The sequence below is a fragment of the Styela clava genome, chromosome 10, assembly GCF_964204865.1.
Source record: "Styela clava chromosome 10, kaStyClav1.hap1.2, whole genome shotgun sequence".
NCBI lineage: Eukaryota > Metazoa > Chordata > Ascidiacea > Stolidobranchia > Styelidae > Styela > Styela clava.
Genome location: NC_135259.1, coordinates 10,423,185 through 10,446,877, shown reverse-complemented (window position 1 = coordinate 10,446,877; position 23,693 = coordinate 10,423,185). Strand labels below are relative to the sequence as shown.

General features: G+C 35.9%; 3 protein-coding genes across 3 annotated transcripts; 2 read left to right on the top strand and 1 right to left on the bottom strand.

Annotated features, from left to right (window-relative positions):
• Positions 1-4,395: 4,395 nt before the first annotated feature.
• On the top strand, positions 4,396-9,146 carry LOC120337829 (uncharacterized). The gene has a single exon (XM_039405722.2). The coding sequence runs from the start codon at positions 4,489-4,491 to the stop codon at positions 7,051-7,053; it is 2,565 nt and encodes an 854-aa protein (XP_039261656.2). The 5' UTR covers positions 4,396-4,488; the 3' UTR covers positions 7,054-9,146.
• Positions 9,147-9,157: 11 nt separating this feature from the next.
• LOC120337830 (uncharacterized) lies at positions 9,158-16,231 on the top strand. The gene is made up of 5 exons (XM_039405723.2): positions 9,158-9,312; positions 9,887-9,990; positions 10,071-10,252; positions 10,608-10,762; positions 11,142-16,231. The coding sequence occupies exons 1-5, from the start codon at positions 9,162-9,164 to the stop codon at positions 13,013-13,015; spliced, it is 2,466 nt and encodes an 821-aa protein (XP_039261657.2). The 5' UTR covers positions 9,158-9,161; the 3' UTR covers positions 13,016-16,231.
• On the bottom strand, positions 15,837-21,836 carry LOC120337831 (uncharacterized). The gene is made up of 4 exons (XM_039405725.2): positions 21,617-21,836; positions 21,176-21,278; positions 19,044-19,138; positions 15,837-16,037 (listed from the first exon to the last, which is right to left on the bottom strand). Exons 1-4 carry the CDS (start codon positions 21,692-21,694, stop codon positions 15,837-15,839), a joined length of 477 nt encoding a protein of 158 aa, XP_039261659.2. The 5' UTR covers positions 21,695-21,836.
• Between the last annotated feature and the right edge of the window lie 1,857 nt (positions 21,837-23,693).

Genomic DNA, 23,693 nt, shown 5'->3' with positions numbered 1-23,693 from the left:
ACGGCAAAAAAACAAAAACGTCCATTTGGCTCCTGTCAGTTGCAAGTCGGATTATACGTTTCCGTTTTGTTTGGCTGTTGAAAATGGTTATTTCGTATTGTACCTATAGAGTATAGACAACGAAATGGATCTTCAGTTGTATTCCACTGTTTTCAAAAGATCCGGAACGTCGCGCAATGTGGATATCATCTATTGGCAGGACTGCTTGGTGTCAAGTCCAGAAGTCATCTCGCTTGTGTTTCACTGTTTGCGGACAGCACTTCGTTGATGGTGAGTGATAATGTTCCGTTATCAATTTCTTTAAATATTCATAAGCTTCCTCATTTCAATGGAAAGCAGATGACAAACTACTGTTATTGGTAGGCCTAGGCGTAGGCCTACTTGCAGACTTGTGTAAGGAATTAATCATCAATTGCCATAAGGTATTGTTTCCCTAGTTACGCATACAAGTTAACAGAATTTGTTGAAATGGTCCTGTCTCTTGCCTGTCTTTAAAATCCCTCTTTTTCTATCCGCTGGGTTAAATATTCGAATCCTGCCTGTCCCTTTACTCTGTCGCAGCCAAATTGACTATAAAGTGTTATAGTCACTTTGGTCGCAACGTATTAATAACGTACGGTTATTCTACTCTGCCAAACAAAGCGCAGCTCTGCGAACGAATCAGATGTGCGTGGAGTCGTAATTTTTGAAAACCAAATTTTGGTTAAAGACATTGCGTACATCATGTCAGAGGATACTGAAAGATTCTGTCTAAAGGGAATTATAGTTAATCGTTATATTTTTTTTACTCCAAATCGATATATAACATATTTTATGTCTTTTCGTGCAACCGTTTAATTCATACAGTGCATTTCATCTTTTATGAATTTGGCCACTGATTTAAATAATAAAAAAACATGCTCGTAACCAGGATGTTATGTTTTTTTTTTATTTTAAATACTTATGATGGATATTTGGTATTTTTTGAAAATGTTCTTTTTTTCTTCAAAATATTTATTTTGAAATGTTTTGGTATTTCATTAACTTTTTAAGTTATTAACCTGAATCAACAAGCGTTTTAGGTGTCGCTGCCTGAAGACCTCTTGAGGTCCCTCGCGACTCCTGTCACACAATTTAAGTTAGTTTCCACTTGTATTTGTAATATTTTTTCATATATCTTACCATGTTTAAATTGTGTTGACGAATAAATGATGATTGATTGATTGATATTCTTTTCCTCTCTGGGGATGGCGAAAATTCAAATATTGATGGCTTTTGAAAGCAGCTGAAAATGGGTTATCTTTCCTTTTTCCCGAAAAGAAATTAAACACTAATCATCATTTGACAGTGCCAAGTTTGTATATCGTATCAGTAATAGATTACCTGCTAACTAACAAAACAATCAGACAACACCTTCTGACCATTAATGAAGATTTCTTTTAATTTAAAACGCAAATATGCCTACCAATGCCGGTAGTTTTTAGGATAGGATTTTTCTGGGAGGGGGAGGATTGCAAGGTGCAACATCGTACGATTACCATTCTATGTCGGAATTAGTTAGCCAGTTATTTGTTTTCAGAAGCATGGACTTGGATGGTGGGGGATGGTCGTAACCGATCAGCGGTCGTGTGAACCACCCTCAGTGGGAGTAGAGCTGCAATCCTCTCGTATATAACTATCCCTACATGGGATTGGAACCTGTGAAACTACCAGGGTGATCAGAGATGCGGTGGCAAGCGTATTTCTAGATGGCGAATTCAAATGAATTCTGGTTATTTTTTGCATGGCCCATGGAGTTAAACTTAGTTATCTATTCAACCTTTCACACTTAGTAATAGATTACCTGCCAACTAGAGAAACAATACCTTATGGCAATTGGTGATTAATTCCTTACACAAGTCAAGTCTGCAAGTAGCCTAGGCCTACCAATAACAGTAGTTTGTCATCTGCTTTCCATTGAAATGAGGGAGCTTATGAATATTTAAAGAAATTGATAACGACACATTATCACTCACCATCAACGAAGTGCTGTCCGCAAACAGTGAAACACAAGCGAGATGACTTCTGGACTTGACACCAAGCAGTCCTGCCAATACCGGTAGATGATATCCACATTGCGCGACGTTCCACATCTTTTGAAAACAGTGGAATATAACTGAAAATCCATTTCGTTGTCTATAGCCTACTATACGTACAGCCAACGGAACAATGCGAAATAACGATTTTTAACAGCCAAACAAAACGAAAACGTATAATCCGACTTGCAACTGACAGGAGCCAAATGGACGTTTTTGTTTTTTTGCCGTCCAGTAAACAAAGTCACGTGACCCGTGCAAGTCCTCTATATATCAAAATGGATGACATTTTACATGAAAAGTTGTGACGTCAGAATACGATGTCATATTTTGTAATATACGCCTTGCGTAAAATGTATTGTGGCGCACCAATGATAAAACCGGTGCGCTAGCACAAACAAGTGGTGTACTGTATACATTTTCACTCTAGACCTGAACAAACAGTAAATGAAAAAGCGGATATTATTCATTAAGATAGAAATTCTTATAATATGGTTAGGTCATTGAACTTCGTACTTTGGCTTACTTTTCCAAATAAGCTAAATAATGACTTGAATCAAAGATTGATGTCTGGCACAACGGTGTAAAACTAGTTTATATTGTCCGAATCCCATCCTTCCAACTTTGCATGAAATCAAAGTGCTACTTTGGAAGATTGTAGTACCCGTACTATCTCGTTTCAGCCATCATGCCCATTTATTTGAGCCTTGCTCCATTGTTTAAAATGTGAGGCAATCCAGCTGAACTTCAATAGCGAAGAGTTTGTATAATAAATCCTCAGAAAGTTGATTGCAATAATTGGCTCGTCGGTGTGACGCATCGTGCTAAGCGTTAGAAATACTATGAATACTGATTCCTGATTATCCTTACTTGTTTTTTGTAGGGATCCGGTGTGTCGATATGAATATTTCACGCTCCTATCACCTCCCAAACACCCATAGTTGAAATAGATTTTAAGACCGCGCGGCTCGCGGCTCTATTACCGCAATGCAACGGCCTTGCGATTCATCAAGACAACAACTTTTCTTCGGAGTTATTTGGGTGGTGGTTTTTGTTTTGAAACCATGCATATTCTATGATATATAAATGTTATGAAACTAACTTCTCTGTATAGTTAACTATGTCCCTGCAAGCATACACTCATGCACTCTAGATAGAGCTCACTTTCTGACAGTTGTCTGGTTGTAGACTACCGGTACCGGTACCGTACCTGTGCTAATCAAAATATCGTGAAACAATCAAAATATACACTTTGTAACATTATCCTAAATCGGTGAAAATATTTTTTTTTCTGTGTGATTATTCTGGAATTTCTGTGACTCTGTCAGCTCAAATTTTTGCAGTTCTACCGTTTCTCTGTTTTGCAATGTACTGATGTATTATGCTGTTTTTGCTGGAACCCCTTTAACCATGCTTGTTGATTCCAAATTTCTTTTATTACTGAATTGTTCCTTTTTTGCTGTATTCTACTATTTCATCTACTTTATTTCACTATTACCTACTGCTGTACTGTATTACAATTTTTCTAATTTCTGTCTGTTCTATTGCATCTGGTGAACTGCAAGTAATCTGTAATTGATTATAAGCGCTACACTGACACGGCATAACGGCACATAGCAAACTTGGGGTCTCATGTAGTTTCGTACCTAACATACTTCTAGTGGCAGAGTATGCGTAGCATAACAATTTTTCATGTGTCAATCCTAACCCCCACCTGACTACGCCATCCAATAATTATGTCACTACGACGTCACAGTAACGTAATAGAGCCCCTCAAACTAAACGAACTGTCATTCAAGACGAGCAAGCACCCAAAATCGAACAGCTTTTTCTCTCGTTTTCTTTTCGCAATGATCCCAATACAGCAATATGGGAGAAATCAATGACGTTAATGAGTTCTTCATCATCGGCGTCGATGCCATTTTAGGAGATCGTACGCATATTTGGCAAGCTCTATGACGTGATTGTGATGTCGTAGTGACATAATTTTTGGATGGCGAAGTCAGATGGGGGTTAGGATTGACCTTCCAAAAAATTATTATGCCAAGCTCACTAGAAGTGCGTTAGGTACGAAATTACATGAGATCTGTAAACTTGATGCACACATTTTATAGCGAGAAAATGCGTTTTCGTATCATTCTTACAGGCTAACAAAGAGTATTTGCAACATATAAAAATTATTATGCCAAGCTCACTAGAAGTGCGTTAGGTACGAAATTACATGAGATCTGTAAACTTGATGCACACATTTTATAGCGAGAAAATGCGTTTTCGTATCATTCTTACAGGCTAACAAAGAGTATTTGCAACATATAAAAATGATGTAAACACAGAAATATTTTTTATTTTCAGTATAATGACAGTGAATTTTAATGTGTAGGTCCTAGGGTTTGGGATGTCTGTATTACTGGATCAGTAACACAAGGAAATAAACATGACGCAGGAGTCTGGGGAAACTGGTGGAGAATCATGTTGTTGCCTGCGTATGCCAACCATTCCATTACGATGGCTTCTGTTCATTGAATTTGCATTTACTTTCGGAACAACTATCGTTTATTTTGCTGATATCGTCACGGATATAATCACATTAAAAGCTTATTATGACAGAGAATGGTACTATGCTTTTGGATTCTCTATTGGATTTATTGTGGTGCCTTCAATTTTACTAGCGGTTCTCGAATGTCAATTTCTTCTTAAAATGTTTGGCAAAAATGTAAAGTGGGGAAATGTGATTGTCAGTACATTACTGAACATACCATTTCAGCTTACTGTGATCTGGTATCATTTTAAGCTCTCTTATAGATATCTTAAAGTTTGGCTGAATAATGTACGTCACGAAGAAAATAACCCTATAAGAGAAGAGGATAAAAAAATGTCTATGTCAAATCTCGCCGATTTGGACGACCGTGCAAATACTCTCGGGCGGCGTGCAATAATGTCTGTGGAAGTTCCTGCGTCATCTGATGTTCCTCCTATTGTTTATCCTGGAAATACTGATCAAACATGGTGGAAAGAACTCACTCGTGAAGAGTGGCTTTCTCATTTAAATAAAATGAAATTAATAGAAAGTATGCTCGAATCTCTACCTCAGCTTCTGATCAATTTATACCTGATTGTTTCTTATCAGGAAACACCTATTATACAGTACATATCTGCTACAATATCATATCTCTCTTTATGTGGCGGAATTGTTCGATATGACAAAACACGCAAAGATAATGAAGCCGATCGCTTGATGGTTGATCGCACTTTACTCCACTCCAGAGCTTTCACTACAAGACTAGAGTGGCCACAAATTTTGTTTTTGTCATTGTACAAGGGATTTTTCTTGGCTGCACGAATACTGGTATTTGTCTATTTCACTGTATATTTCCAATGGTATGTTCTTGTGTTTGTCTTCATTCACTGGGCAGTTCTGATGTGTTATCTTGTATACTTATGGTATCCAACTGACATTGATAAAAAGACAAAACAGCTTGTTCAAGCGGATTATAAGTTCAGGGCTTACATGTTTCTAAGTCAAGATTGCTTCAGTGTGTTTCTCAATAGCCTTATAGGCATCTTCGTAAGCGTCCGACCTCAAAATTATGGATTTCTAGGACAACCATATTGCTACCTTTTCTGGTTCTACTTTGCATTTATTATCGAAAATATAATTTTATTTTTGATACCTGGAGTTTATTATTCCATTCTTGATGAAGAAAGTATGCTGGTGATTTATCAATATTACATTGTTTTAATCTTTGAATTAACATTGAATGTTTTTGGTGCAGTCCTTTGCACAATTTACTACTTTTCTGTGCACAAGATGAGTGTTTACACAAGAAATGCTTATCCGTCAATTACAAAACTGCAAAAAATATGCTGTTGCTCAGCGATGAACCCTTCAGTACCATCGGACTGGACTGTGTGTAAACAATCTGAGACAAGTGAAATATTTTTCTTGCGGCGTGAAAATTTGAAGCAATACAAAAACAGTTACAACACTGTTGTACGGGGAAATAGACAGCGTGGCAGAAATTTAGAATGTTTTATTGATGAAAGGGGTAAAATATTTTATGCTCCTAGAAGAAAACTCTTTAAAAAACTGCCGACGCCAGAAGAAGAAGAATGGGTTGATATTAGAAGAGGAGCTAGCAAACAAAGCCTCAATGAAATTGATCCTGAGGAATCATCAGCCCGACCAGATTCCAGAACTACTGCTAATGAAAGATTAGTGGGCGAGGATTCAACTTTTGAATTCCTAGAAAACCCTGAAACAGAGGGCCTTCTCTCTTCCACGGTTTCTCCACCTCCTTTACCAAGCACACCTCCTCAGTCATCCACACCAATACCAGAACAAGCTCCTGCATCACTGAGAAGTAGCAGAAGCGCAAGAGTTTCAGACACAAAATCCCAAATACTTCCAAAAAGTCATAGGGATTCTAACAGAAGTAAGAAGAGTCAACGTAACAATAATTCACAGGTTATTCCTGCAGTTCCATCAAGCAGTCCAGGAAATATCCCACTACTTAAACAACAACCAAAAGCGGAAAAATACAGACCAGCATTTTTGGATGAATTCAGCCCAAATACAGTAGATACTAACGAAAAGATGTCCGAAAATTTACCAAGGAAGAAATATACAGATAGAGACAGTGAACGAGGTAGCCATAAATCCTCAAAATCACATAAACATCAGCAAGATGTGGGACATTCGTCATCGCGTGAAAATAAATCTCAATCACATAGGTCTCCAGAAAGTTCTAGAAGTAGACATAGCCACATGGATAGTCCATCTCCAAGAAAGAGTCCTAAATCTCCAGAACAGTCGCAACAAAGTGACCATCGGGATAATAAGAAATCTTCAAATCGAGACTCCTCGGGCAGAAGGTTGCGATCACACAGATCTTCTCATTCCTCAAGAAGAGGGGAAACTGAGAAATCTTCTAGTGATAGAAAGAGTCACTCATCTCGATCACACTCCAGAGGTGATCCTGAGGGACAAAGCTGGATATAACCGCAAAAGTAAATTGGATGTTTAAATATCTTCAGAATTATTTATCCTTGATGTAGTAAATTCTTGTTTTGAAAAAAAAAATTCCTTATATTTTTCATTTGAAAAATTATCAATTTTAGCGTTTCACTAACAAAAGTCTAAAAATAGGCTTATTCAATTTCAGGTAATTGGAAACATACTAAATAAAACTTTAAGACAACTGTAGTACCTGATATCTTTTTTTTAATCTTGACTTAATACTATTTCAATACTTTACCTCCAATTGGAATGCTTTTATTTTTCAGTAATGCCACAAAACAAATTAGTGAATTTATTATAACTAATGTTTTTAAAAATAGTATAGTTATTTTTATATCATGTTCTATGAGTCTTACTCCGTCCATTTTCCTTTATTTTAAAATTAGGTCTATTAAGGTAGGTTTTGTATAACTATATTTTCCAATCTCTTCTCATGTTAACTTGTTGCTAAATGATAAGTAATATCTTATCCAAACAAGAATCCTAGTCTGAATATTTTACATGCAGAATATGATTTGCAGTTGTAGATTTGAATATCAATGGGTTCAGAGTTTTTATAAATTTGTATTAGCAATTAATTCTGCCGTCATAACAGAGTTTGTTTTATTATTACTCCAACTGCACGCAACTTGGTTTAGGTAAATACTACATAAAAAAAAGTTTTTTATAACTACTATTCTTCTGATATTGCATTTTGCAGCCAACAATGATTGAGGTTTGTTTACTATGACAGCAAGTACATAATTCTCAATGTAGTTCTGCTACCCCATTGTATAAAAGTTTCCTATGTAACAAGTTGATCTGTTTTGAGCGTATTCTTATGCTGTCAAGGATAGCCACTTGCTTGCCTTTGAACAATTCATCATTAGCATAATTATGAAACCGTTTGAATATATTTTACATGATTAAATTCAGAACTTCCATTATTTTAGATTACTAATTTTTCTGCTATTTTCATATATCAATACACTTATTTTTGTCTTATACCAAATTTTTTAACTGCACAAACCATTAAAAAATGAGCCATTGTATTTTTTTACCCTGTTCATATGATCTTCGTCTTTATGCACAATGATTAAATACCTTCCCATGTTGCCAATGACAACCATTGATTTTTATTTTTCATTCGTGATCTCGTTTTATAACATTTTAATGTCTTCCTTATATATTTGAACTCGTTCAATTGCCAATGGTACTAACAGTGACTTTTATACTTATTTTTTTTTAATGATTCTTGTATATGTTTTGATAGTTTTTTTCTTGATATCGTGGACCATTGTGAAACTCAAGATATGGCAGTTTTATCACGGAAGACATAAGTCTGTTCTATCTCCCACAAGATAGTTCAAAACAAGTTGAAAATTTTTATATTCAGTGTAGAAAATTCTTGCTTTTAGGGAAAATTTTTAGTTTATACTAGTGCCTCATTAGTTGAATGTTTTAAAATGGGATATCAAATATTTGAATTAATTATGTTCGATATTTTCAAATTTGGATTTTAGCAATTATTTAGAATAATTCCGTTTGAAAAGTAATTGAGAACCAACCAAAAATTATTATATGTCTAAACTTTTTTTTTTTTTTTTTTTTCAAATTCAAAATTTTTCCACTTAGAATTTGAAAGTATTACTTTCATATCGTTTTGATAATAGTAGATTGTTTAATTTTTGACATAAATAACCAGATTCACTACTGAATAGGAAACACATTATTGACAAGATAAATTATTTTGAAGTCAAAATAAGTGACAAATTTCATAAATAAAAATTTTGTATACCCAAATTTGCGATGAATCTTTCACTCGGCATTTGCTTCGAATTTCGTTTATTGAAATATTTCTGTAATTGTCATAACAGTCAATATTGATCTATTATGACTTATATTTTATGATTCCTAAAATGTAATGTTTTGGATATTAGTTAAATGATCATGTAAAATATGATTTAATGTTGGATTTTTTTTACGTTTTCAATATAATAACTGTATTCACATTTCACCTGCAAGCTCCTTTTCTCCTCACTTACTATCGGTGCTATTTAATCTTTTTTTAATATTGCTATCAATACCTATTTTAGCCACTAGGGGTAGTAATGAACAATAGTGGTCCGCCTCCCACCAAGCGCATGCGCTATTCGGGTGAGGACCTTAAAAAAATTAGTAAAGATGATCTGATTGATCTATATGTAAAACAACAGGATTTATTAGATGGAAATCAAAGAAAATCAAGGGATACAGCTAAAGGTTTGCACTAGTATTTGTTGATTATAATGTGGATTTAATATGTTAATATTATAATGTGAATGTGGATTTGTGAGACCTGAGTTTGGCTTACCGTATTTGCACTTGTGTCAGAGTCCAATTTGCAATGTCAGGAGAAGTCAATATTCTCTTCGAAATCTACAAAATTCACTAAGGCTCACATATGTTGATAAATTTTTGTAAGCAACATTTGCTTTTTTTAGTGTCCAGAGCTAAAGTTAAAGTCCAATTTTGGACTACCTGGTGTCATGAGTTAAATCTCTTCTTGACTTAGAGTCTGAGCCAAAAAACTTTTGACACCATAGCCCTGGTTTATAGTCAATATTTGATTCACCAAATTTTTGTCGATTACTAATTTTTAGAATCATGTAAACATGTATTACATCGAAATCTTCAACTTTTTAACTTGGAATGCTTTTTTGTATATGTATTTTCTGTCACTAATCGGCTAAATCAAATTTGATATTATGTTAAAAAGAACTAGAATAAAAAGTTAGTGGACCTTATTGTTGGAATTTCTACAAACTTCCATCATTAAAATTTCAATTTTCTGCAGATGGTGGAGATAAAACCAAAAATTCTCTGAGTGAAACAAGTCGACGGGAAAATCTGTTAATGATGAGACTAGCAACAAAAGAGCAAGAAATGCAACAATATGCAGTGAGTTTGGATCATATTTTAGTCTATGCATCTTTACTGTGTACTACTTATTAAAACATACATAATTTGTCATATTCTAGGCGCAAATCACTCACATTAAAAAAGCACAGGAAGATGCAGCTGCAAAAAGTTTACGTGAAGTAATGCTGGATCCGGCTATCAATCTGCTTTTCAATAAAATGAAAGATGAACTAAAAGAAACAAAAGATAAACTTGAACAAGCACAAAGTGAATTGAGTGCTTGGAAATTTACCCCTGACAGGTATCTTTGTTTCACCTGTTTGAAGTTGTGAAAATTTTTTTATCTAAAAACTTTATCAAAAAAAATCTAAACTGTAAATTGTTGAAATATTAGTAATGTTTCATCATCTTCAACGATGTCAGTCACCATCAACTTTGGCACTATCATAGCGACTGGGTATAGTAACTGTCAACTTCTAAATTTGCCCTTTAAGAGATCTTCTGAGTACGTCCCGACTCCTATGTAAAAAAAGCTTTGCCCACCCCTGTGGTAGACGATATCTATTACATTCTATTTATATATTGTTTTATATTTTAACACAAAGTTATTGATCGGCTGCTGGACTACTTTAGTTACTTATTCAATTTTTTTGCAGCCAAACTGGAAAAAAGCTGATGTCACGTTGTCGAACGCTGATTGCCGAGAACCAGGAACTTGGAAAACAACTCTCACAAGGAAAAGTAGCTCAACTTGAGGCAGAACTTGCATTGCAAAAGAAATACAGCGAAGAGTTAAAAGAAAGTCAGGAAGGTTCGTTCGCTTACTTGCAGTTTGAAAATCTTCAGTTTCTTACTTTAATCGTAACATGAAAAATCGCCACAAGAGCATTTTGCTGTATAACAAGTATTTGTGATAAAAACAGTTTTTTTTTGAATTACCTTTTTATTTAAAAAATATTCATTATTTAAGAGCATACCCTAACCCTATAAACCGAACTGTTTTTATCACAAATACTAGTTTTACAGCAAAATGCTCTTGAGGGAATTTTTCATGCGTCGAATTTTCCTATGCGGCGAGATTTCCTACAGCGAAATTTCGTGTGACGGATTTCCCGGACACGAGTTAATTTACCCCAATTTTATTAAAAATCTTTAATAGAGCTAATGCTATCAAATATTTTGTTTCACAGAGCTGAATGAATTCGTAATTCAACTTGATGAGGAAGTGGAAGGAATGCAGAGTACCATACAACTTCTTCAACAACAATTAACAGACTCAAGGAAAGAATTAGAAAAATATAAGAAAATGACGGAAAATATCGACTTCTCTGAGAATGAGAGAACTAAAGATAAAAACGTGGATATAAGAACGAAAAATCAAATGGAGGTAACGACTTCTCAAAAGGAAATAGGGGACCAGGATTCAAAATATGTTAAAGCTAAGGTTGGTGTGAATGGTATTTACGAAAACCAAATTGGGGTTGACTCGCCGGCTGTTAGTTTTGAAAATAGTGAATTTGTTTGCAAGGAGGAATGCGAGTCCGATGGGGATAATGAAGGGGGTGAAGAAAACCCCATGGAAATCGATAAGTATCAAAGCGGGGGTGAGGGGAAAGAAGGTGAAAATACACCAACATATTCTGAGCATGAAGTGATCGATGAGTCACAAGACTCAACCCCCCTGCATACCCCAGAAAGGGCTTTATCGAATAATGGGGAGGTGGGTGAAAATCAAATGCCATCTAGTATAGAATCACTGGGTAATGATGGCAGTCCAGCCAATGATGAAATGTATGCCGTTATTGATAACGGTAGCGACGATGAAACGGAACACATAGCGCAAATATCTAGCACAAATGATGCGACTGATGAACGTGTAAATGATATATCTTATGAAGATAATAAAGCAATAAGAACGCCAATTAGTGATGATGAAAATCATGATATATTGAATAGTGAAGGTAGTGCCATCATTGAAGATGTTAACGCAGAGCAACACGAACCTGACTCCGTTTCTGACATCATTGAAAACACCATACCTGAAGAAGAAGATGCAATTTCTGCAGCAGAACGAATTCAAGACGCGACCAATTCGGATCCGCTCACTGAACCCACTGCAAAAGTAAACAATTCAACTACTGAGAAACCACAGACCACAGTTTCTAATGCAGATGTGATTTTGGTTGAAAACGACAATGTGCAAAAGCCTTCAACCAATCAAGTTCAACAACTTGTACCTCGATCTGTTCCGAGAACCGAGGTCGTGACACCAACGAACGGACCGCAAACCATGCTGCCGCCTCTTGCACATTCCCTCATGCCACACGCCCATGTTCCTCTTATGGGTGACTCGACATCACCTTACCTAATGAATCCACATTTTCAGCAGTTGCCAAATGCGGCACTGGCCCAACAGCAAGCCTTTTTAGCTGAGCAACAGGCACTCATGTATAAAACCATGCTAGCCCAACATCAGCAACAGCTGACTATGGCAGATGAAAAAAATAATTCAATGCCCGATAGCGCTAATACCCCGAGGACAGGGGAAGAATTAAGAACCATGAACCCACTAATGCATGGGCTACCATATGCAGATCCAGCTGCTGCATTCATGGCACAATACAAGGCTATGTTGGCTGCTCAACAAATGTTTGTTCCAGGGTCTGATGGCAAAACACCTCAGATGTTAACCCCCGGTGGGCTGGGGTTGTATCCTGGTCTCCCTTTAGTTCAACCACCTGTCGTGCCACAACCCACCACTGACCCTGTTACCAACGGTGTTACGACATCGTGGCCATCTTGCACAAACGTAACATATGCGCCCCACCCATTAATGGCGCAGGGATTTCTTGGCGCTAACCCAGCAGGTATGATGCTCTATCCCGGGCACAATTTAACTTCACATGCTGTAACTGCCACTCCGGCAGTTGTTGAAACAGACACCAAGCAGCAACATATCGGGTCTGGGGACCATGGACCTATACAAAATGGATTAACTTCACAAAAGAATACGGACGCGCCTGATACAAACCCAAAAGAAGACACAACTCAAGCGGTAGCGTAATATTGTCTCGCATAGGCTCAAAATGAGTGCTGCAGTCTCTTAAAATAATCTGCCATATTTTCACACATTTTACCATCATATCACATGAAAAGTTTTACAATTATATCCAATAGTACCACAGATCATTTCATGCCAATTATATCAGCCAATTCCATACCTAAATTGTTTCTTAAACCAATACGCTTCTAAAAATTTGTTTTTATTATGGTTGCACCAGCAGATGATGATTACATACCCATACCTACATGCAGGCAGAGTATTATTGGGCATGTGAGTCCCATATACATATCTATGTTTTACTTGATATAGCTGCTTTTGGGGAAATGCTGTAATGTTATGAAAATTTCCGCACTTTTGAGATAGCGTTAATAAACATACAATACAGCTAGGGTAGGATTTTACTTTATATTTGTACATTAGGCAGTAAGCCGGACCTTAAAAAGTGTATTTTCACATCTTCTTGTTTCCTTATCACTTCTTGAAATGTTCGGATATTGTTATAGCATCAAAAATATTTAACAGGCTGAATCAAATCTATGGCAGACTTATTTTTTGTAATTTTAACTAATCAGAAATTGTTAGTAACAGACTGGATGTGTGCAAAAATTGCTTGCTTCCTTTACCATTCTTCTGGTGTTATTTTGCCTGGAAAAATTGGATTTCACACTTTTATGGTCTGGAAAATTTATTTGGCTAGAGATCTATACATGTAATGTTACATTAAACTAGTTTATAAATAAATATTAGTACATTATTTTGATGGGGCACAATGTATTTCAAACTCTTATTATTTTCATAATGCATATTTAATATTGAAAACTTACAGAACAACTTTGAAACATTATGATATCAATATCGAGTCTTTCATTCCTTCTCTTGATTTTAAGTTTTGTTTTATGATTTTTTTTTGATGGTTTTTTAAGTTTGGCATTGAAAACTGTGTTAAATTGACAAGGTTAGTAAGTAAATTTGCATTCGAGGCGAAAAAGAAAATTGAACAAATTTTTAATCCTTGCAAAATTGAAAATACTCAAGGTTTAAATGAAAACGATCCATTGTTAGAAGATGTCTGGTACAATCTGATATATATTATGTTTAAGGGAACAATATGTAGATCAGTCTTATTTGAACTAATCTTATTTCGTACAGCAGATTTTTTATCTTGTGTTCATTTGCTTTCTATTCCAGAATTTAATGATGAACCAATGGTCTGGAATATTTGTTCACTCTGAATGTTAGTAATTTGTCATTTTTTACGACTTATTATTTGGGGTTTTGTAAGGTTTCTAATTAGTATTGTTACATTTTTTGTTTGAATTATATCATATATTTAGGGTTTTTCAGAAATTTTGTTGAATTGAAATCCTCATCCCTCTTAGAAAGTGATTTTTATAATCCAAACAGCGAAAAGAAAATATTTTGGAATTTGATTGTGAAGAAATTATTATTATGTCAAATATCATGATAATACTGTATTTGAACCAAGATACCAAAAAATCCAGATATCACCGATAGACAATTTTTTTTCTCGTTGTAGTAATTTGAATACCCTTTTTGGCATTTTTTGTAATAAAAAAACAACTACTTCGAGTCACATTTTACAATTTCGGAAATGGTGTATAACCTCAGCTTTTTAAAATTTACTATCAAATAGGAAATATTTTTTCTGTTAACAACCTGAATAGCAATTAATTACAGTAAGTAAGTCAAAAATACAGAGGTGAAATTTGATGGCATTGTTTTGTATTATGTGATATTATGACTCCTATTGAATCATCTATCAATTTATATTAGTGCTCTGTGTGCACTACCATTGTTTTATTTCAAAGTGAAAATACATCATTACACTTGAAGTTAGTTTGAAAAGTGATATCTCATGGTATTCAATATGATATATGATGATATTCAAATATCAACAAAATTTCAGAATTCTTTTTTGACATGAGGTGTTCTCCCATTCCTACACTCTGAAAAAATGGGGTTATATATAAGTATACATTTAAAAATTTGGGATTATCGAAGTTTTAAATGTGCAGCGTAAATACTCCTTGGATGGTTAGGAGAGTGATCACTATATTAGCCCCATAAAAGAACTCATACTTTGGAAGTGCCGTGTGTAAATTGCGATGCTATCATGATTAAGCCAGCATTACTCTGCACATAGTCCTACACGTTCCATTATGTATTGGTAGCAATTTGGTATCAAGTGTGTATTTTTTTTAAGCAGCGAATCTGCGTATTATCATTTTTTACAATTTGTGTGTTTTTGTATATACCTTCCTAAACGTGTCAGTTTTTACACTGCTTACTATGTGAAAAATGATTGGAGGATTTAATTATGAAACAAACCAAAAATAAAGAGCGAAAAAGAAAAACTTTTTCGTTTCATGTTTTATCTTATGTGTATTTTAATTTTTCAGAAAAGAAACACATGATCAGTTGGAAAATTTTGTTGCTGATACCCACCATTTATTTTATAACCACAGCATCTGCCTGCTTCATTCTCACTGATCAAGCTTTACCACTATTTGTTACCAGAATTGAACTAAAAGCTTTTTTAATTTAATAGCAATTTAAAAATGAAGCAGTTGATAGACTGTTTCCAAACAAAAGTTCAAAAATATAATATTGAATGAAATAAGAGATATGGTAAACTCTGGTAAAAAAATCCTACTTGAAATGGTCATTTAAAATCCATGCACATCGAGAAAATGTATCATACGCGTTTGAATTTCTAAACCTTCCAGTGGCTCTCAGAATGACAACTGCTCCTTTCAAGGCAAAACATGAGGATACGTCACATATGGTTCTGTTTAAAGTGCTACCTCAAAATTCCGTGCAAGCGAAGAGAATTCTCAATCTCCAGCGTATCAATTGCAAGCTTGTATACGACTTCATTGATACGTCGATCATCAGGAGACAAAGATACTGGTGCATCTCGGGATATACAAATTCTCTTCAAGCGTCGGCACCTCAGTGTCTTGTCTTTCTCTACTGTTCGCCAAATCATGTTTTTGTCATCCTACGAATAAAGAAATCACTGGAATAGCTGTACACCTATCTAGGAGGCTTCAATGAAGAATTGAGTTCTATGAATTACGTCACAATGGCCATTATCTTACTTTCATGGGCACATTTTATTTTAGCATTAATACGTGGCACATGCACATGTGATTAATGCGTCAATAGTCTGAAATATACCAATGATTTGTCATCGATATCTCCTCAGATTACATTGCACAGTTAATGTTTTTTTCCTTAAAAATGAGCTCGCCAAAATGGCTAAGTTCATTGTAAGGCAAAATCATTTTTGTTACAGTGCAAAGCACAAGATTATGAAACTTGACAAAATGGCATAATCATGATTGAGTCAATATCCAAATATACCAAACAAAGGTACATCTGCCAGAGGCAAAACATATGGATGATATGTATTCATTGATATTATAATCCTCAGCCAAAACGGTCGCGATGGGTTGTATCCTTGCACGGAGACCAAACAAAACATTTCCAACCCATATAAAAATGGAAAACGTACAAGGCTGTATGATCTGTGCACCTCCCCGAACCCCATGTGAATATTTTCACCACTAGTGTACTTTAGAAAAGGGGTGGGCAAGGTTTTTGGACCAGGGGCCAAACATTTTTGCCCACTCAGACTGGCGGGCCATGTAAGTTTGAAGTGAAAGTTACAGTTCATGAACAATATTTATACAGTGTTGCAAAAGTGAAAACAATGAGCCTTCTTCAATAGCCAAACTTAATGGCAATCTCAACAAATTTCTTGAGCTATTTTTTAGCTGAAACATCAAAATTTGGTTTTAGTTTGGTTGTGGCAGCATCAGGCGGGCCAGATTGAATTACCCAACGGGTCGGATTGGCCCTAGTTTTCCATGTCAGCTTTATAACCAATAATATAGATAGACTTCCTTAAGGAATGGAAAATCCTGAGATCAGCAATTCAATGTTTGTGCATTCAGAAAGAAATATTTAATACCGTGTACTTGATAGTTTGGTTTGAGACTTCTGTAACTGATCCTCAGTCTGATGAAACCATAATAGATGGCTTCCTATGTATAATTATAGCGTTTCATAAGCGTCCTATGATCGTTAGTACTAATGTTCTGGCATGAATATTAATGCACTTGTTCTTGTAGAGGTTTTCCCATTTTATCAATATTTCATAAAACCGATTAGAAAATAATATCTATGTTTACCACGATGGCAAAATTTATGAAAGCACTTAATATTTTATTACCACGGTTTTTGTTTTGTCGTGAACACCGACATAGAAGTAGTGTCGTGAAGGTGGAGAAAATTTTAATCTCACGACTCTCGACTCCAAGGTAAAAAAAAATATCAACCACAAAGCTTCGCACATGCTCCAAATTTTCAGTTGAAGCAAGCGTGGGCATGGAAATTCCTTGGCGATTGGTGCATAGTGCAGTTCAACGCGTTTGAATACTCTTGCCACCGCGTGAATGATCCGCCAGGCATATTGGGTTAATCAGTTTTACTTTGGCCAGTGGTCACTATGAAAGAAACAAAACAACAAACGAACAAGCAAAATGCAGAGGACCTTGAGTACGGGCATAACTTGATAAAAAAGTTTAAAACGTACAAGTATATGCCCGTCCACCAAAAACAGTCAAAAGAACACAATAAAATGAAGACGCGATGTAAAATCGGGCAATACCTTTTAAATCAGTTTTTTTCAAATGTGAGACACTGATCAAAAGAAGATCATGGCAATACTTTATACCAGGGGTGTGCGACCTTTTTCGCAGGCGGGCCAAATATCAATAACTGAGTGAAACCGCGGGCCGCACCGTCATTTAACATAGGCTTTCTATTAGTTGCAGGCACAAAATAGCTCATTTTAGAAATGAATATGTTGCCGAAAAGTGCCATGTTTGAAGCCATTACTCTTTTTAAATGTGGAAAGTTATCTTGGTGTTTCCGATAAGATTCATTTTCAAATAATTTTCTGTCAAATCCTATTCTAGATTAGATTTAGCCAAAATCAATTGACAGGCTGGAACCAAAACTCATTTAGCCTTTCTATCTATATAATATTATTTTTTTAAACTGCTTTTCGGTTGCCTAATCTTCAATTGCCCGTTCTTGCAAATTCATTAGCTCTGCTCCGTATTTCCTTGAATTGTTTGCTGCTCAGCAAGGGACAGCTTTGTGAATCGCGTTGTTCGCCTCGCTGTCAGGACGCTGTTACGTCACATGCATAGATAGTGAATTGATCTCGGATATAAGCTTTGCAACGCAAAGGGAGCCGGATCCAACTAAATTTCAAAACTGGTTTAGCTGGCCGCGCACCATTCAAAAGTGACACTTCTCCGCGGGCCGCACAATTTTCCCTTGCGGTCCGCATTTGGCCCGCGGGCCGCACTTTGCACACCCCTGCTTTATACAAACTGGAATTTAAAAAAAAAAAAAAAAAAATTGTGGCTGCGGTTCTTGAGTGGTGATTACAGAAAAAATCGATTGTTCAGTGAAATTTTATTACATAACAAACGTAAATCACGAGAAAATGAACTACGGTATGTATGTGAGAAAGTGGCATGCATAGACTTGCCACAACAGATAGAATCGTTACAGGAGACTTGTACGATTAGAACCGTCTGCACTCCCGAAGGTAATACGCATTCAACTTCTTTCTTATTTGCAAAAATGTACCGGTAATGCTTGGGGGCTTCCTATTTGCAGAGATGAATATGTGCGAAGGATTGCTGTTGCTGGTAGATAGATTCGTGAAAAATCATTTTCATCTGTTTCCTCTTCCGATTGTATGCAATTCTATGTTAACGGGATACAGCATGGAAATGGGTAGGTATATAAAACACGTTAGAGTACCCCCAGACGCCAGCAATTCATCGCGGTTTGATAGCTTTGGACGATCACCAGTTCAATTTACGATGAGATGATTTTGTTTGTTCGAAGTTGCATTTATTCAGGGCGTATGAAATTCTTAGTTACTATTTTTGGAAATTCTAGCAGGCTTTAAAAGACTAACCAATGTGTTTTCAGAGCTGCTCCCCAAAACGGCATTTTCCATTCCTTCACAGTATGATGAAACTTCTTCACTGATTCTTTTCTTGAAATCTTGGCCTGTGTTTCATAAAATATATTTCATAGAAATAGCAAGACGTGGCGAAATCACAATCTCTACAAATGCGTGCAATTCAAGATATTTCACTGTAAAATGGGATAATGTGATTGTATTATTTAAAGCGTCCGTATATAGAAGTATACACAAAGTACCATACTGGGATTTAAAGTTCAGAAGTTATCCTACGCTCTTAATTACCCAAGGTGCAATGAAATTGGGAATCTGGGCCGGCTCCTAAATTCGGGACAAGCCTTTTAATTAAGTTATGTTCCAGTGCTATATTTCAGAAAACGACAACGCCCAATAAGTATGATACCATTAAAGTTTATTGATATGAACCAATTAACTAGTTAACCACAACCGATCAGGACAGTACGACTACGCAGAATGTCAGCAACATATCTCTTCCACAGGATATGAATGGTTAGCATATTAGCCCCAATTGGCGTGTTAGTTGACAGTGCGAAAGTTGGCTCTTATTTATCGCATACATAGTGCAGTATAATTTGAAGGTAATTAAGGAATTTTTTAGGTGCTCCCGAAGTATGCGAACCAAGATGGCGGACATCGGAACGTAACATGGGTAACAGGTTAGGGTTAGGCGATAATTTTTTTTCAATTTTCCTTATTTTAGTCCTATTATCAGTTCGAAGACTAGCCAAGAGCATCCCGTTGTATTCATACCTGAAATTATGGCCTAACCCTAACCTAGTACACATATTACATTCCGATGTCCGCCATCTTGGTTCGCATACTTCGGGAGCCCCCAATTATCTTTGATGAAGCTTGAACTCTTTTCTGATGTTTTACGAAACTTGAATGATACAACTTCGGTCTATAAAGCAAAATTTTTGAGGAACGCTATTAAAGGACACGGAGGTTTTGTCGAACTTCAACAGCATTCAACTTTTCACAACGATATTAGGTAATAAGTTCTACCATTTCACGAAAACATATGCCTATATATGTATAGAATGTGTTTTAATACCTTATTTATCTTTAGCACAGAAATTGAAATATATATGACGTTTAATAAAGAAACTATACCTTATCTCGGTGTGTTTATCTCGCTCAAATTTTACCGTATTATTATATAGTAAAAACATCAAACTACTAAATACGGACACATATGGATTGTTTTGCGGAATTCTTGTTTTTTGGAATTTATCTTGTTATGATTGGGAAGAAATCTCTTTTATTCTGAAATTAATCAGTACTTGGAGATGAAAGAAAACACGCGGAGTCTTTTTTTCTTTTATTGCCTTTAAAATGTTTTGGGTACCATAATGATCTAATTCGAAAAAAATTTGCTGTTTTTCTTTCAATCTCAAAAAACCGCTTCCGTTTTGCTTAAATTTTTACTCTTTAGGAAACTCGGTGATGTCAGGCCTTACCGTACCGGCACTGACGGGTGGTCCCCGTTTTCATATATTTGAGTATCGGCCTTCATTTTTAACTAGATGACCCCAGATATTTATTGCTTCACAACGTGGACCAGTTTAAACAATGTATATATATAACTACATTTGTCCGCTCTCAGCGGAAGATGTTCAGAGAAGTAGTAAGGTATTTGCTTTGAAACAGGCCTCCGGGTAACTGAGTTAGTACGTTTTTACAATGTGAGACGGGCGAAAAGTATGACAAATCATCTCATAAATTTATAAAAAGTTCCATTCATTATAATGCGGGATTTACCTCTATTTATTTACAGGTTGGCATAGTTTTATATACAAGAATTAAAACGCTGGCTGATTCGTTTTACTTTGTTTATACTTCTGGGTGCGTCGTGGAAAAAAAATCCTTCTGATGTGCTGACAATGGCAAATAACTTGTTACAAATGGCAATTTGTAATCAGAGAGTAAAATAGTGCCGTTTAAAAGTATGGCGTCACATTGTCGAACCTCTCGGCTATAGTCATAGTCGAGGCATATCTGGATGAAATTTATCTACAACAGTACCGCCAGACCTCCCGATTCGTGCGATATGAACTTGAACGATATGAGCGATATGGACCAAAAAAACTTTTTTATCTCACTTATTTTTAGTAGCTCAGTCGTGATTGCTTCATTGTCGCATTCATCGTTGGCAAATCTTCTGCATCTTTTGGGCTGTGTAATTACATTGCCGCTAACTGCACACTGAAATAAAAGACATGACGCTAAATATTATTTTCGAATTGGCCCAATGTCGATAGACTGCCCACAACAACGAAGTATAAATCGTGGTAACCGGATTCACGATATATTCTTCTCTCTACTGTCATTGATGCAAAGGGTCATGCCTGGTAGTTTTGATGATTCGTTTTTCTAGTTAGACTGCACTTAAAATCCACATAGAATCGGTCATTCCATTGTTCAGCTCGATAGCCCACTACTATATTATACTGGCGATTACATACAACGGTCGAGTCCACGTCGTTTTCCAGACGCACACGAAAGAATGGCTGCTTTAGGGATACAAATTCTTCCGTACATACCTCTAAACAATTTTCGTTTTCTTCGTACATACCATGAAGTGATTGAAACTCCTTCAGTTCGTCGCCGGTACTTCCCATTTTGTTGAAAGTCTCCGTAGTCCACCAAAACCGCCAGTTAGAAAGCGATGAATGACAAGTTGAGTTACATTCATTCTTACTTGCTAGCAAAACAACCCGCCATAACGATCAATTGAACACGTCACAATACATCTTTTTGATCCAACAATGAAGGGCTGGGGTTGTGTCTATCAATAGGCACAATTTAGATTGCAGACAGAAGATAATGTTTCCGTGCCTACGTTTATCAGTGCAGTGCCACTGATTTGCTCAAATATGAATCATATCAATTCTACTCTACCTGTCAATGATGTATGGTCCATCCGTATCATTCCCGCCTGCAAATAACATTGAACGTTTTTGATGTATGTTGTGTGTTATTACATTTATTTGTAATGGTCAGTTGGTCATATTGTAAAAAAAAATTTGAGGATTCGAAATAATATTGTCGGTAAATCAAGATTTACATTTTATGCTAAATATATTCGGTTAACTGCAATTCCACTGAGTCATGGGGCAAAATGAACGGCACTTTAATTTCCAGCATATGTATGTTTATTGCTGTATCAGTGTAGGCCTAATAAGTTTCGTAAGGATTAAAAATTGAATTTTATGTTTCCATCCTTGAAAAACATTTAAATTAAGATTTATACTGTATCAGAGTAAATTGGTCATTATTAGCTTTAGTGTTTCAAAAGTAGTCTACAACAGCCCGAAAGTGCAATATATTTGCGTGTTTTTGTTTGTTTATTTCTGACCCAAGCCTCATATAAGGTTTGTGTTTTTGTAAATTTTTGTGCGTGTGCGGGTTAGAGGGCATATGATATTTTTCATGCTTTTTTGAAGGTTTTACCCGCTTTCCAGAATTCTCCATTGTTAATTTGTATGTATTATGGGGTTTTCAAAATAAACTATCTATCTTTATGTTTGCACATAGCTAGGAATAACTTGTGGTTGTTATCTCCCGATTCCAAACAATTGTACTAACAAAACCAGTATGTTTGACCCGGTTTGTTTTTGCAAAATTGACCGGTTGTTCAATCACATAATCAGGAGTGACTCTTATGTTTCGTGACATTTTATTACAGAGGCGTCGTATGCAATCATTTCCCGCTGTATCATACTGCACAATATGATCCATGTCATGTTTTCTAAGATAAGGTAATGATGTATATTGATTGCTGCGGCCGACAGCGTGATACATACCTAGTCCGCCTGTTCAAAATTGTTTTTGTTTCGTTTCAATACTAATACTGTAGTGCGAAATAGTTTCAAAACTAATGTGAGTCCCGTGGTCATACAAAAATCTTGTTGCACTTGGAAATATCAGGCTAAACAGCTGTAATTGCGCTGTGGAGGTATTTTATCACAGCCAAATATGTTATTTTCATTGTACGTAAATGAATAGATACACAGATATAGACAATATTTACTCTCAAAATAAATCACGCAATGAGCAACCGCGCCTCTATTTGGATCGCCGGTTGTTTATTTAGATCGGGCGTGTATTCGCATCGATTTGCCCTGTTGAAATTAATAACCGAATCCAGTGAGTAGTTTTATTTTAAGGTCGAAGATTTTCAGTCAGACCAGCACCGGACATATAATCAATGCGCTAAGAATAATGCGTATACGAATTTTAAATACGTAAATCGCCATGTTCTTGAAAACAATAAACCGCTTGGGGATAAACAATATATTGTATGTATGACGCCTGTTAGGATTGAGAATTGCCAGAGATCGATATATTTCGTTCAGCTTTGATTATTACAATTATGACGGAGGAGACACGGTATGCATGTAACATATGCCACGGTTTTCTTTTTTTACGACGACGCATATCAGAAAGTTGTAAGGATTGAAAACATTAGTTTCTTTGACAGTAGACAGTTTGTAGAATTCTCAGTTTCACGTGTCTGGGTGGGGTTCCGAGTTAATTTTGGTCGGGATGATTTTGGTATATTCATTTGTCTACGTATTTATTCGGAGATATGTATTCTGTAACATCTTCGCCGACTTA